The sequence below is a fragment of the Fusarium phalaenopsidis genome, assembly GCF_050370095.1.
Source record: "Fusarium phalaenopsidis strain FUZ10S chromosome Unknown contig_32304, whole genome shotgun sequence".
NCBI classification, from domain to species: Eukaryota; Fungi; Ascomycota; class Sordariomycetes; order Hypocreales; family Nectriaceae; genus Fusarium; species Fusarium phalaenopsidis.
Window position 1 is genome coordinate 4,478,455 of NW_028145404.1, and position 15,009 is coordinate 4,493,463.

Below are 15,009 nucleotides of genomic sequence, written 5' to 3' on the forward strand. Positions count from 1 at the left end.
CCTGGTCGTAGGATGAGGCCAGTTTCTGATACAGTGATTGTCTGATATGGGTGTTTGCTGCTTATATGTGCCTGGACCATGTGAGCACATGGCCAAGGCAGAAGCGTCAGGTCGCATAATGATGCCTGATTGGGACTTCGAAAGCCATCGAGTGGCGCAGCTGGCATGGAATCTCGGCATATTCGCATCCGCAATCAATCTGGTCCTGGTAAATGCCACCTAGACAAATAATTTTATGCCCTTGCACCTAGAATTAGAGAACATCAACGTTTTGGAATAACATGTTCCAGTTGTTGGGCAGTTACTGCTTTATGCATCGCCTGAATTTAACATCCATCCTCGAAGGATCTCAAGGACGACTCGTGAGGCGGGCACCAATAGCGGCGACTCTGCCTAAGTGAGTGAGATGGACAGGGTTGAAACCGCACATGGACTCCTCTCTGCGCAATATGCGACTGCTTTGAGCTTACAGCATTCGGTCTTAGATCTCAACGAGGCTTTAGCAATCCGATAGGGGTCCTAGGATGTCACATCAAAGCAAATAAGAGCGAGGGCTACAGAAACCAGAACTCTTGAAAAGTAGCACAGTAGTTCTAAATTAAAGCAAGTACATAGAATCAGTCTAGAGAGCCATCCCTACAAAAAGAGCTATGTAGCTCTAATGCACCTCGACATATTCCTCTGAGCCCCAAGAGATAAGACTCTTCAACAAAATCCCGACTCCAACCCGGACGTACACCCCAGCCTTGTCCGAGGACGAACCCGTGATAACCAAGACATAGTGTAGGGCAGCATCTTCAGGCCCAGATGATTTGGCCTTTCCAATGACGATGCATCGGAGAGCCCCGAGCTGAAGATGTGCATAAGTGTCCAGATCAAACCTGATTCTCTCCAAGACCTTTTTTGGGTCGGCTGACGGAGAGAACCTTTTTGCTGACTTTGACTTGATGACAGGCGACGGGTTGTTCTCGTTTGTTCCCCAGTATTGTCTCCCGGCTCTCGATTCGAATGGAGACTCATAGTCTTTGGTCCAGTCGACCTCCTCGAACGGCGCATCGACATACGTGATGCCGCCGCTATAGAACATCCACGACCAGGATGGCACACTTCGATCCGCTGGGTAGGCAATGCGGGCTAAGGGACCCGACTCTGGTCGCTGCCACAAGAGACTGCGCTCAAAGAAGGCCTGAAACACTCCATACCCGCCTCTTGTCTTAAAGGCTGACATTAGTCTCTTTTCCAGGCCTGATATGGCAATGGGCCGGTCTGAAGAGTTAGTGAACTTGAGGCTCGAGTACATCTTGAACAGGTTTTGCGAGAGAACGATCCTGCCACCCTTGTAGTACTCGAGGACAGAGTTGGGAAAATCAGAATCGCCCAAAAATGCCGCCTTGTCACTACAGTTTGTGAGCTAGATGCAAAAAAGTAAGTTGTGGGCGGACGTACTTGGCTAACTTCATCAAGCTCTCGCAGTGCACCCCCTCGCCACACTCCAGGTAGACCTGGGTCGAGGTAAAGTGAACCGATCGTCTTGCCAGAGCTCTCTCCTGTAACACCCATCCGCGCTTGTTTAGGGGCGCCTCTTCCATGTCTTGGGCAAAGTTGTCGATGAACTTGCAGACGTAACTGATGGATCCGGAAGGGGAATGCAACGTCACAAAAGGTCTCTCGTCTCTTCGAGTCTCCAGGAAGCCTTCAGCTGATGAGCCGGCAGAGCTGGCGGCAATGACGCAAGTGGCATTGCTAAAGACCTGCTGCATTCGGGCAGCTTCACGCTCCCAGTCTTCTTGGTCGTCCTGGATAATACACAAGGAATCAATCCATAGGTACCTCACGTTCAAGCGACGTGTCGTTTTGATAGCCTCTTGAAAAGTACGCGGGAGACGGCGGAAGTCGATCGCTTCGGCGAGGGTCTTGATGTTCTCCTTCATGGCCCGGAACATCATGCCCTTGCCCCAGCAGTGGCTCAACGCGAAATACTCGTGTGACTCCATGGCTTCACCGGGGACCAGCTGGATCTTAGGCTTGTCCAAGAACCCGAGGTCAATGACACGGGTTGGAAGCTCTGTCGGGTCGAGGCTCGCGTCACGCAAGTGTTCATGGCGATGCGTCTCTCGACAAACCCGTAGCCATTCTCGGATAAAGGCGAATTGTGAGGGGCTCCCAGGCTTTGGTAGAAGAGGATACCCAGTCTGGGCGTCTGGACTGGCTGGAGCGTGCTCTGCGACATTACCAGTTAGCAAGCCTGACGAAACCTTGGGGGTGCTTGGCCAAATACCGGGATCTGAATAGAGTGACAAGATCGTTGGACCGTCTGGCATGATTCGTATGACAGAGTCGACACGCCGACTCAAGAGTCTCACACTGTCTTCCCACTTTAACTTTGAAGCAGCTTGGGAAAAGAGAAGGCAGAGATCACATCCCTTGGATCTGGCCCTAATATCACCAACCAGACCACCAAACTCGAAGCCTGGTTGCCAAATGTCCAAGGAGGCGCACTTGCTGCAGAGCTTTGAGGCACCTTGCGCAGGATGCGAGTGGGACCAATCGGAGTTAGAGAATAATCTCTGCGCGAACTCGTTATCGGCTTTTGAGCGCCAGGTGTCTTTGTTGAGTCTGTGTACTTGCTGAGCTTCTTAGTATTCAGTCGTGTTGCAGTGAAACGAGACCTTACATCCTGATCGACGGTCAGCAACGATAACTTCATGGGTCTGTGTACTGTTGCTGACCATCTAGAAGTTGACTAGTTAGTGACAAGTCAGTTCAAGCAAGTGTCCTTTTCATCTCACATTCTGGAACTAAAAGTTAGTGTCTAAGTCTTCAAGGAGAGGAGAGAGACGGTGCGTCAACCTACATACTAGAAGAGTTTGTTAGTGATCATTTGGATGCAGTAAGCAAGGGCGTACTCACTTGTTGACCTCTGGTTGTTGTGCTGACCACCAAACTAGTACTGTTGACTCCCTCATCCGGCCCCACGACACGAACGTCAAACGAGCCCTGTGTCTGTGGGAGAGGGGCTAATCTACTCCCGTGCATCTCAGGGAGGGCGAGATTCTGCGAGGACTCCCTCGACCGCGGAGGATTTGTCCTCGCTCGTGACTCGACGTCGGGGTCAACGAGATATCTATCGTCATTTTCTGGAATACGGCAAATCTCAACGAGTTTCGCATAGACGTCGATACTTGCGCTGCGTTCCTTCCAGTTGGGCACCAGCATTTCTGACTCAACCAAGTAGAGAAGGCTTTCTAGGGCCGTTTCAGACCCTCGGAGGATCTGTTCGAGATTGGAGATCCACGCGCGTACCTCGGCGTGAATGACGAAAGATCCTTCAACCTCATCCCAGAAGTGCGCACAACTGGCCTTTCTAAAGTCAAACAGTCGATCGTACCCGTGGAGCGTCCAAATGATGAATTCGATGAATACACAGCCCAGAGCCCAGACGTCAAAGACGCGCGGAATCTGGTTCTCGTGGACGAACTCAGGGGACAAGTAGCGCGTTGTGCCCGTCATGGTCTTGGTGACCTGCTTCAAATCCCTTCGCTGCTCGGTTGCCACTGGGTGGAATTTTGCGAGTCCTACATCTGCGATACGCAAGGTGCCGTTGGGGCCACCCTCCTCGAAGAGGAGGATATTTTCGGGCTTGATATCCCCGTGGCGGCGATGCTCATTGTGCAAGATGCTTAGGGCATGGCAGAGGCCACACATCTGGTTGAGTATCCAGGCCATCATGCCAGAGTCCTTCAGGGGGCGGGATTTCTCTGTCTTCCAGAACTCCTTGAGGTTTCCACGCTCGGCCCATGGAAACAAGAAACAGCCGTCCTCGTGGTTGTGGTATTGGTACGAGGCGATTGGCTTGATGAGGTGTGGGTGATCGATGTTTTGAATGACGCTCAATGTTTCCTCCTCTTGGTGAAAGTAGTGACCCATCTGGGGCCATATTGTCTTCAGGGCAACACGTATGGGTTTTCCATCCTTCTACTCTCTGTTAGTAACGTGCCGTGTTCTTGGCAATGATAAACATACCTGTGGAAGAACCTTTTGATGAGCCTCGTGCACCTTGATCTCTTGAACCGAGCCAGACAGACCCCCATGAGTGCCATTCTGAGCATGGTCTTTCTCGTTGAACGGTATGAATGGCAGAGGGCAGCGGTTGTGCAACTTGTACGCAAACTTCTCTCTCGTGAAGACGGGAGCCATGAAAACCCACTGCTTCTCAAGAAACACGCGACGCTGGGCAAGCCGCCAAGAAAGAAGGGGATCTAGTACTGAACCAGCGTCGCAGTTTTGGCTTAGCGACTGCAGCTGAGACTGGCGCTTACCACCGTTTGTGGTGACTTGCTCGTCTAGAGGTAAGTGTTTGTCGCCAAAGCCACTAGCAGATATCTCATCCATGGCGCCGACATTGTCACACGAGACAAGGATGAGGAAAACCTTGATGGCCGGTTTGTTGAAGATATAATCGATGAGCCGGGCCAATCGACCATGTCTAGCCTTGCCCATGAGTTCGGCCTCGACTGCGTCACGAGAGGCAAGGCAGGCAATTACATCTGCCGGGATGAACTCCTTGCCCTCGTTATTCTCCTGCATAGCATCGAAGATCTTGTCTCGAAGATCAAGGTCCACATCCATGACATCACCCATGGTATCATCCATGAGTTCCATCGGTTCCGTCATGGCAGGGGTGGAGCGGCCCGCTACACAAGCCTCAGCCCGGCCCAGTGACGGTAGCTATGCCAAGAGTTCCTGATTGCCCAGGAGATGGGACGAAGACGGCAAAGTCTATTTAGATCAAGTTAGACAGGACGAAAATGCCGGCCTCTTCCTCCTCAACTATCCAATATGATGCATACTTGGTTGGCTGGATGTGCCCGAGTTGGCGGCTGTGCACACCTGGTTTGAGATTGTGACGTAGAGAAACGTTGTCCAACAACAAAATTGGCCAGCCCAGTCTGCAAGCGACCGAAGAGCGAGTCAAAATGTGCCTTGTGAAGGGCAAAAATGGATTGGGGTCCTCCCTCGACCAAATCTGCCTCGCGACCCTTGTCTCTTTAAGACATTTTCTCCCCCCCATCTTTGAAATCAGGCTGTCGAGTGTCTTAGCCAGCCCCAGCGTGACCATCGTACGTACTTTGAATAATTCCACGGGCGATGAGACCCCCTTCTCTCTCATTGCAGATCGCTTGAGAAACCGCGCATGCATCACATCAAGAACACCTGCATGTAAGGTGTGATTCTCCCGCGGGAGCTAGTCATATGAGCGGTCTGGGGATCCTTGGCCAACCGCCACAATACCTTTGTGCCCGCATGATTCGTGGATTTTAGGACGGTATCAGCAGGCTGTCAGTTGAAGGCTTGCCGAGGGAATGGGAGCTGAAAAGATAACTTTTTCTCACATCCAACAGCTCCAGAGCCTGATCGCTTAGCGCCCGGGCAGATTTGTGTTGGGGCCAGGGTAATGATAGAACGCAAAGTGCAACACACATCAACTGTAATTTCTTCCCTCAAAGTTGAGCCCGGTGGAAAAGTGCAGCAAATTGGATGGCATGACACCCGCCAAGCCCGAAATAATTACAGAAATACAGATGTGAATTCCTATCAAATAAAGGAGGGTGGCTGGGGGCTGGGGGAACAATCTCGCCCCCTTGTATCGAGCTCTTGTTGCAAAGCAAAGGATCCGTCTCAATCTAACCCAAATCTCCCAATCTTTCACATAAAACTTCTCTCCAAAACACCTTCGTAGGAAGGCGTATTTCTATGTCCAAACAGAGTGCCACATAGCGCTGCAATCGCAGTAGGCGATAAGGAAAGGAGTGGACCGGCCGCATAGCCTGTCTACCAGTGGCAAGACCTCAAGTCGGCATGGGGTATGGTATGCGGCCTTCTGGCACCGTCGCCGGCCCTTCAACATGAGCGTTCTTCCTCGTGTCGACGCGGATGTAAAATATGTTGTGCTTCATCTCGATGCTGAAAGAGTTGGGTTGTGGCAGCAGTTCTCGGAGCCGTCGCACCAGTTGTTGCGATGTGATGAGCCTGGAGTGAATCTCAAACGTGAACTCTTCAGTCTCTTGGACCATGGTACTCGGCGCTGGTGACGTGTCGGGGGCGGAATCAGGTCGGAGTAGGTCTTTGACTGACTGTTGATGACGAAATTAATCTTGAAAGCAGTTTCTTCGGCTTCGTATGAAAGTAGATTGCCGAGTCTGAGCCTGTGCGGTAGTTTTTGGGCTCTCGATGTCAGGGTTGGATGAGCCATTTATCAGAAAACGGTGTAAATGCCTTGGTGGCTATTCTAGCCAACCGCGTGTCGTTCAAAGGCCCAAGGCGGGCCTCGGTGCCTACAGACCAGAAAGTGAAATACCTTTTTCCAGTTTGCGTACAAAGGGTGGCAACCTCCGAGCAGAACTTCCGACTTGATTGACGCCGACACTGCCCAAGTGGCGTCCGTATCGACCCTCTCCTGGCCGGCACGGAAGCCTGTCCAGCCAGTGACCAAAAAACATTGAACTCACAACCAGAGTCCTATGGTTAGGCCAGGGTCGGTGGCTTTTGTCTCCAACTGACCCGTGGCAGCTGTTCCAGCTCAGCTGCACAGCCGAGAGCAAGCAGTTCTAACCATCACAATAAATCAAGAGCCCATTGGTTTCAGAGCGGCTGATGGAACCGCCCTGGGGCTGTGGCTTGGGGGCCAACATTCAGCCGATGGTCGACAGCCTGAGACACTGGGTGGGCGTCCAGGAACGCCATCAACTGCAACTTCTCGACAAGGCTCTCAGCCGACGATGAGAAACGTATAAGTCTGCTGTGCTCGAATCATTCTATTTGCCCTTGTTTCACTGTTTTGCCATGTCACCTGAATTCTACCCCCTGATACGTGTTTCGTCACAACAATTGTCTTTTCAACGCATTCTTTTCCATTCTTCAGCCCTCCTTGACATTCGCCCTGCTTCCCACCTGCGGCTGACTGCCGCTGCATGCGTCATCTCACACGGGTGGCTGTTTTTCATTAGACACACGTACCGATGTCGCAAGGGGCACATGATGAGTTTGCCAACTCGGCACCGGGCAACGGCCATGTCGAGGCCCTTGTGCGAGACAGCTTTCAAAACGACAATGAGTTGTCCCGCCTACCCCTGGATGACAGCACGCTTAGCGAGATTCAATCTACTACTAGCCATCGAGCCCGTGCCTTGCATGGACCCTCGTACCCGGACAACGAATTCAGCAGGACTGACGTACCGGACATTAATGTTCCAATCGCTGACGAGGAGCATAAGCGCGCTAACAATGAGGCCTTTTGCCACAATGATTCTCTTCTGGGTAGCGACTTGCACGGCCGCGCACTGCCACCGTCTGAGTCAGGTTTATCCGAGTTGAGTTTCTGCAGTATTGAGCCTGTCGGTGACAGAGGGAATGCCGTTCATATGGAATGGGAGCAGACACAGTCAGAAGAGCAGAATTATCACACTCCATCTGGTCATTCAACATCCGAACCCCCAGCCCAGGGTACGCCAGACATTGAAATGAGCAGGTCAAACAGCAGCCGCGTGGAATCTCCAGGGTCATCAAACCACGTCAACGGAGACACTTCGGAGCCTGCCAATGGCTCTGAATGTGCCAACGGGGTGACAGCAGAGTCTGCTGATCTCTTAGAGGACGTCGAGTCTATCAAAGAGAGAATCTGCTCTTCCCTGGTGAAGTCAGCGTTCGACGAAAAGGATTACCTTCCCCTTGATCAGCTTTGCGAAATCTTGTCACCTTCTGTGGTCCATCAGGTCCTGATTCGACACTTCGACGACGTCAAAGTCTCAGAGTATCAACATGAGGTCCTCGGCACTCAGAATGGGGCCCCTCTCGCGCCTCCAAGACGGCGAAGGATATTCGCCATCCTAATCCTGATCAATCAAGTCAAGAGACTACCCAAGTTCATCGCAGACGGAGTGGACGACAGAGCACTTCCTTTCCACTTCACCCGCATCGGGCATCTAGCAAAAGGATCAACAGTGTCGTACATGCCTCACCGACAAGACGAGCAATGCCAAGGAAAGGCCGGCTCGAGTAAGAATCCAGGCCGACCAAATGAGAAGACGTTTGATGTTTGGCCTTGCCGCACAGCGAAGGATTTCATGATATGGCAGTCCATCATACATGTGCCCTTTCTCAAGTTCCCTGGCGACAAGATCTACTTTTATGATCTCCATCAAGATTCTACTCTACCATTTGGTAAATATGATCTGCAAGAAACTGGTGGTTATGGAAGCGTCCGCAAAGTCACCATCCATCCCTCGCATTACAACCCTTGTGGTAACTCAAAGGTAATTTTTCATCCCCCCTTTCCCTCGTACCTGCCCAGTCCCTTCCACCCCAAGCATTCTCATTTCTAATGTTTCTAATTAATGATAGAAGCGGCAAATAGTATGTTTCGCCGTAAAGAAACCTCATGTTCCCAATGTGAACGACTACCTCCAAGAGATTGACCCCTTTGACAAATTGGGCATAGAGAACAAGGAGTCTCTCTCGAATCACTTGATCCCACTACAACTGACCTTCAAACACGGAAGAGACTACTACTTGATGTTCCCATGGGCCGACGGGAACTTGAAACAGTTCTGGTGTCGGAAAAATCCCAAGCCTGAAGATTCAAAAGCGGTTTGCTGGTTCATAACCCAATGCAGTGGCGTTGCTCGTGGATTGAGGAAGATACATCATCTCAGCACCCAGTTATCACATAAGACGGTGAATGCTGGTAACGCAAAGCAGATGATTCTCGGCGGCAAGGAGTGGGGTCGACATGGGGACATCAAGCCAGAAAACATCCTCTGGTTCCGAGACTACGACGGCAAACCAGATCACCTCGTCATCTCCGACTTCGGCCTGACCCAATTCAACAGCGCCCATTCTCGCTCCAAGGTCCATCAAGACCAGATACTAGGATTCTCAGGCACCTATCGACCACCTGACTTGCACCTGGAGGGGCAATCAATTTCTCAGAATTATGATGTCTGGTCTCTAGGCTGCGTTCTTCTTGAGTTTATATCTTGGTTCTTGCTTGGTCACGATGAGACAGTTTTCACATTTGTTCAAGCTCGTTTGAATGACGAGCCTGAGGGGGCTATCCAAGAAGACACGTTCTTTGTCTTTGAGAATGGCCTCAACAGAACTCCAACGAAAGCCACGTTGAAGAAATCAGTAATCGAGGTAATGTTGACAAACCATACCAGCAACATGATACTAATGGTATATGTAGTGGATCAACAAACTACACGCCGTGACCCACTGCTCTGAGCCTCTTCACGCACTCTTAGACCTGATCCATTTCACAATGCTTGTGCCAGACCCAAAGAAACGATGGAAGTGTTCTTGGATCGATTCAAAATTGAGGCAACTAGAGTCCCAATGCAAGCAAGGTACTATTGATACTATGGGAACTCCGGGCAGTCCCGATTCTACTAGATATCTGGACCCTCCAGAGGAAGCTCAAACAGTTTGTACCTCCCTCCAATGCTCACGATGTGCAAGGCTAACGCCAGACCTGCCAGGCTAAATTATTGTCCAAACTCCAATCACAGGAGTTGGCAAACATCCATCTCTCTCCAGATGAGACAAAAGAAGCAACACCGCCATCTCTTGGTTCAAGGTCCAACAGGAGAAGGGTCAAATCCCAGAAGCCTCCATTTACGGGAGCCAGAGACCCTATCCAAGAAGAATCCAGCGAAGAGATACCACCCGACCCCCCACAAGATACTCTGGATGAGCTTTACGAGTCCCGGACTTCGAGGACCTCTAGTGTCTCGCCGAGTACCAGAGATAGGACTGTTCACAGGCCTCAAAGCGCCGGGATCTCCCTCATTAGGCCTGTCTTGACTCCAGATAGCATGGAGCATCAACTTGACGGGTATGGGTCTCAGTTTGATAATATCCCTCAGGAGGCATTCGGCGAGTTACCTGACGACGATGACTTGAATGAGACAGCAACCAACGATACGAATCCCCAGAACTCCGTTGACGGACTACTGCAGCTACGGCCAGGAAATGGTGAATTCTCACGCCAAACATCTCAGCCCAATTCTGAAACAGAATCCTCCGTTTCAGCAGAGCCTCTGGGTGTTAGCCAACACTCGGTGGCAGATGCTACACATATGGCCACTGATCTACCTTCTAGATGGCAGCGAGTCAAGAGGAGACTCAAGAACTGGTGGAGAATGATACTTTGCCGCTAGAGAGCGGCTTGATAGAGCACTTAGATGACGAATGAATGTGTAGGACCTTATGATCTTGTTTTGGCGGAAAAGAAAGTCACTTTAATGCGTAATTGATAGACAAGTAGCAAGGGCTCCTGGCCCAAGCATGTACATGATACACAAAAGAAAGCGAAGTAGAGGCCGAGAACGCAGCCGGAGGAGATGAGACATGACAATGATTACGTCTCTTGGTCCATATCAAGAGGTGGCAACAAGCGTTAAAATCCTGGTATATTTGCCATTACAAAAGACTAGATATTGGTTCTGCCCCTTGTGATCTTTTCAGCGCAGACTAACAAATTCTCTCATTCCTCATCCCTCATTACACCCCGAACACCCGAAATTGCGGAATAAGCTGCTTAAACCCTTCACACCTTCTTCCCGGCAGCATCAAACTTGGCCTGCCAATCCCCACAATAGCCGACCATGTCCTTGGGTACTGTTGAGACACCAAGGGGGATTGCTTCAAAGTTTTGTTGATGTCGAAGATAATTGTCGATGTTGAGTGTGACGGGAAGGCGATCAGTGTTCTTTTGTGTTAGAGGTGTCCTGGTCGTTGAAGGTCGAGAAAGAGCCGTAGGAGGAGCGCTTATTTCGCTTACCGTAAGCGTTAGATGGTCTCACTGAATGTGGCATTGGGTGAGCTTACTACACGAGAGTCATGTTGATAGTGAGTTAAAGCGATGGGGAGCGGCTTTTTCTAAGTCTGTGCCCAGTACTCTCTGGGTTCTATGAGAAGAGAGAGGAAACAAGGGATGAAGATGAGATTGAGCGTGATGAGCGACCGATTGTCTTCCAGAAATCGACCTCCTTTATCTTTACTTGTGCCATCTCATGCCTTCAGGCAGGATACCCTGACATGGTGCTCTTTGAGGCTCCGGATGGGACCTCTTCCCCTTACAATGACACAGTTTCCCTGAGTTGAACATTCCCTTGAAGCTCTCATGTGAGAGCATGTAGGGTACGTAGGCTGTAAGTGTTGGAGAAACCCTGTCAGCCCTATTTCACAGCAAATCCTCCACCCGTCTCCAGGGATCATCCGTTTTCCAGGGTGTGCAAATACACGCGGCGTTGACAAGGGACATGAGATAAGAGCCTTGTGAGGTATCAAGGGACACAAAGACAAGAAGGGCACAAGTACCCAGTGAATTCGGGTCCTGACCAACATTCCTTGGCGTTTCGTACAGTTTGACACACACGCCCCCCTTGTCCGTATGAATCTATTTTTAACCAAGCTTGTTTTCGCCCGACCAGGCTGTAAGACGGGGACCTCGGTTAAGACTGGAGCTTGGGGTAACAAGAGAGCCGCATTATTCGGGGTTTTCTGCACTCCCCGCCATCCGACATGACTTTATCCCATCCTTCAGCTGAAGCTGTTAACGCCAAGGGTTCAAGCAAAGATGGTACGTCATTTACTTCACATTCAACAAAGCCACGGCTTGATCAACAATGGATCGTCTCTTGATCAGCAAAACAAGCATTCTCATTACTTCATTGCTCCATTACTTCATAGTCTGATCCCGCAGCTCTTCTGTCCATGAATTAGTGACAATTTCGAGTTCCAGCCTCTCCCGCACCGTCGTCCCTGTGGTCCCTGCCAAAGACGGTCGAGTCTACGATTACCAAGCCTCGTTGCAGCCTCTTGGGCGCTCAGGTTCTTACTCTCCCTGCCAACCACCACCCCATTCTCTCCTCTGCACCACTCCAGATCGCCTCGCGGAGCGATGAGGTGGATACGGTGCCCCCAGAAACCGTGCTCGAGAACATGCCGTCTCTTGGTGCACCTTGAGGTTGTCGCTGCGGCTTAACCAGTCGCCGCACCCTGGACAGCGAACCCGGTAACGGTGAAAGTGCGTGTTGTCAATGTGCTTTTGGAGGTAGTTGAGATGTTTCTCCCTTCTGCGTCCGGTGGGGCGGAAGTTGCAACCTGGCCACCAGCAACTGATGTCTTCATCACCAACAGCCTGGGCTGTTCCCGCGCCGGAAGCTGCCGATATTTGAGCTGGTGGAGATGCTGAGGTAGCAAGGCGTGCTGTATTAAGGCTCTGCTGTTGCGCAGAGCCAGGTGATGGAGTGTGCCCAATTGTCACCATGGCACTTGAGGCCTCGGAGTATGCAGAATCCCCAGAATCCTTCCGCGTTTGACTACTGATATGATCTGAACCAGGGGATGAAATCTCCTGCTGGCAACCAGAGTGTACCGGAGGGATTGAGAAGCTGCCGCGATCGCTCATGGAACCGCCAGTCATATCCATCCCCTCATGGACCGCAGGAGAAGCCTGCAGGCCAGGATGAGGCTGTGGAGCCTGCTGCTGCTGCAACTGCTGCATGAACCAAAATAACTGGTGCTGGTGCTGGTACTGGTGCTGAAATGCAGACTCCAGGCCATTGGTCAAGGTAAGCTCATCGTGGGAGGCCTCCATCTGGCGTGTGAAGGAAGTATTATATGCCTGGAACACGCCCTGGTCAGGAATCATGGATTCCATGGACAACTCCTCGGTAGGAGACTCGCTCATTTCCATGATGTCGTCAAATATTGGGCCCGGGAGCTCTTGAGCTCTGACGGTATCAGGAAGCTCGGAGGGTATTTCTTGGTTCGGGAGCTCGTGAATCCCACCAACGGTGTGAGGTTCAGATCCAAGAAGCTCGCTGGAGCCCTCTTGTTGCGCGGGCGATGCTGCTTCGAGTCCCTTTCGGGGCGATTCTGTAGGAATTGGTGAGGATCCCCTGCGAGAGTCTCCAGAGGAGCTCGGGGTTGGTATCATCAACGACAGAATGCTTGAACGGCGGTGCGTTGAAACTGGGCTCACGGGACACTCAGAGCTTCCCGATGAGCTTCTTGACTCTGTCCGATTTCGAGAAAACATGTTGCTCAACTTGCGCATCGGATTGCGCTTCTTGGAGCTCTTTTCGGTTCCGTGAGAGGCAATACTCTCAGCGCGGTCGTGTCGACAGTGCTCTTCGAAACGGTCGTCCTTGATACAGCAGTTGCAGAAAACACCATCCCTCGAGAAATGAGGACAGTCGAGGACGTGCTGCATCAGGTCATGTTGGTCGACAAAGTTCAGCTTGCACCGTCCAAATGGGCATGCCCAGTTGGTGCGGTCCTTGGAAAGCTGGCTGTCGAAAACGAGAAGATTGAAGGCAATGATCGCAAAGACTCTGGCCTTGGCGCAGCTGTCAATCTTGGAGGCAATCATGTCAATTCTGTTGCTGTCAGGAATTGTTTCTAATCGATCGTTGGATAAGACTCACGAGCACCCCTTAGTGGGAGCACGGGGTTCGTCGACGGGAGTTTGCATTCTCCATCGACCAACGTCTTCTATCGTATTGAGGTTTGCTTCCCCAGGAAATTCAGGTCCTAGGTAAGGAGGGGGCGAAATTGCCATCTTGCGTGTAACTATTCGATCGAGACGCTCGTAAAGTGAAGGCGGCGGATACTGGTGATGGGATCGCGGGAACTCGTCCGGAGAAGATGCGGGGACCTCCCTTTTCAGAGGACCGTGAGCCTCACGCGAGATCGTCAGAGACGAGCTTGCGCGAGTGATACGCGTCCTCCCCCGCTCACTCGGTGCCCATTTTCCTCCTCGGAGTCACAATCTGGGGTCTCCGGCGACGCGGAAGAGCTTGATCAGGTCTCCCCGTGCTGGCGAACCGTCGAATCGAGCGAGTCGGCGCGGATTGTCTTGTCGGAGACCTGCATGGCTGCAGGATTCAGGGAATCGGCCAGGGAGCGTAAGGCAGGAAACTAAAGCAGCGCAATTAGCCCGGAATAGTCCCAGGGAGTCCAGGGAAACTTACGCAGACTCTAGACTCACGCGGCCTCTCATTGCTCCCAGGGAGGAGAGGCAGTTAGTTGCCTTATCATACCCCATAGAATCCGATTGGGCCTGGGCGCGAGAATAAGGCAACGGCCCCATCCGTGGGGGGACCCCGTATGACGAGCATGTGCTTGTTGTCGGGGATCGTGGAGAGCTGAATCATATCGGTGCCCACCCAAAGGGATTCGGGTGGGAGTCATAGGCAACGGTTGTTGCGTCGGCGATGGCTCTCACATCGTCCCTGAAGAAGAGCAGAGCTTGGCGAGGCGGCCAACACTCGGTAGCGACATCGTGAGGGGGTCATGGCGCAATCTGTGTCAAGCCTGCTGAATCAACCGTGATGAACGCTGGCCGTATCGATGCGTATCCAACATTTTGAACGCGGACAGCTCCCGGAAGGTCTATCAGGAGCCCATCCGTTCGGAACATTGAGCGAGGAGATGGAGCTTGTTATATCCTCAAGCTCTCACCTACAGCTCTCCACAACGCCTCCACAAATTACAGGTGGCTGAGGGTCTCTTGGGGCGGAGTCAACTCAGCCCGGGGGCTGAGCAATTAATGTCCTCCCCGGAGCGATTCCAAGCCAATGATGGTGTGATAAACGCTGGGCTGTGCTGCAGGCGAGCGAAAGGTGAAGCGGGAGCCTGGCTCTGCCCCCCGTAGCTGTGTGACCGGAGGGGCATGGTATTGGTTGCCCCTGTACCTCGGGAAAGCTACAGCTGAGCTCTGAAGCTCCTCACTGGAGACTTTTGTGTGTCATCTGCTGCTCGAGTTGCTGTATGTGGAGGGCTTCACGTTGATTGCCCAATGACAACTGCAATTTACTTTGGTGCCTCGGAACTGGAGATCATTCATCGTCTTTATGGCTTGATCTTTCAACCCAAATGCGATGAGTTTTAGGAGATCACTTGGGCTTTATCACTACTTACCTAGGTAAGCATTTTGCCAGA

At 51.7% G+C, this 15,009-nt stretch overlaps 3 protein-coding genes across 3 annotated transcripts; 1 reads left to right on the top strand and 2 right to left on the bottom strand.

The window, feature by feature from the left end:
* Positions 1 to 658: 658 nt before the first annotated feature.
* LRP88_10633 (HET domain-containing protein) lies at positions 659 to 4,674 on the bottom strand (the record flags this gene model as incomplete). The annotated part of the gene is made up of 5 exons (XM_083247085.1): positions 659 to 1,397; positions 1,456 to 2,221; positions 2,279 to 2,470; positions 2,675 to 2,732; positions 4,024 to 4,674. 5 exons carry the CDS (start codon positions 4,672 to 4,674, stop codon positions 659 to 661), a joined length of 2,406 nt encoding a protein of 801 aa, XP_083098198.1.
* Positions 4,675 to 7,019: 2,345 nt separating this feature from the next.
* LRP88_10634 (uncharacterized protein) lies at positions 7,020 to 8,381 on the top strand (the record flags this gene model as incomplete). The annotated part of the gene is made up of 1 exon (XM_083247086.1): positions 7,020 to 8,381. One exon carries the CDS (start codon positions 7,020 to 7,022, stop codon positions 8,379 to 8,381), a length of 1,362 nt encoding a protein of 453 aa, XP_083098199.1.
* A 3,515-nt stretch (positions 8,382 to 11,896) lies between these two features.
* LRP88_10635 (uncharacterized protein) lies at positions 11,897 to 13,438 on the bottom strand (the record flags this gene model as incomplete). Its single annotated transcript, XM_083247087.1, has 1 exon — positions 11,897 to 13,438. The coding sequence occupies one exon, from the start codon at positions 13,436 to 13,438 to the stop codon at positions 11,897 to 11,899; it is 1,542 nt and encodes a 513-aa protein (XP_083098200.1).
* Between the last annotated feature and the right edge of the window lie 1,571 nt (positions 13,439 to 15,009).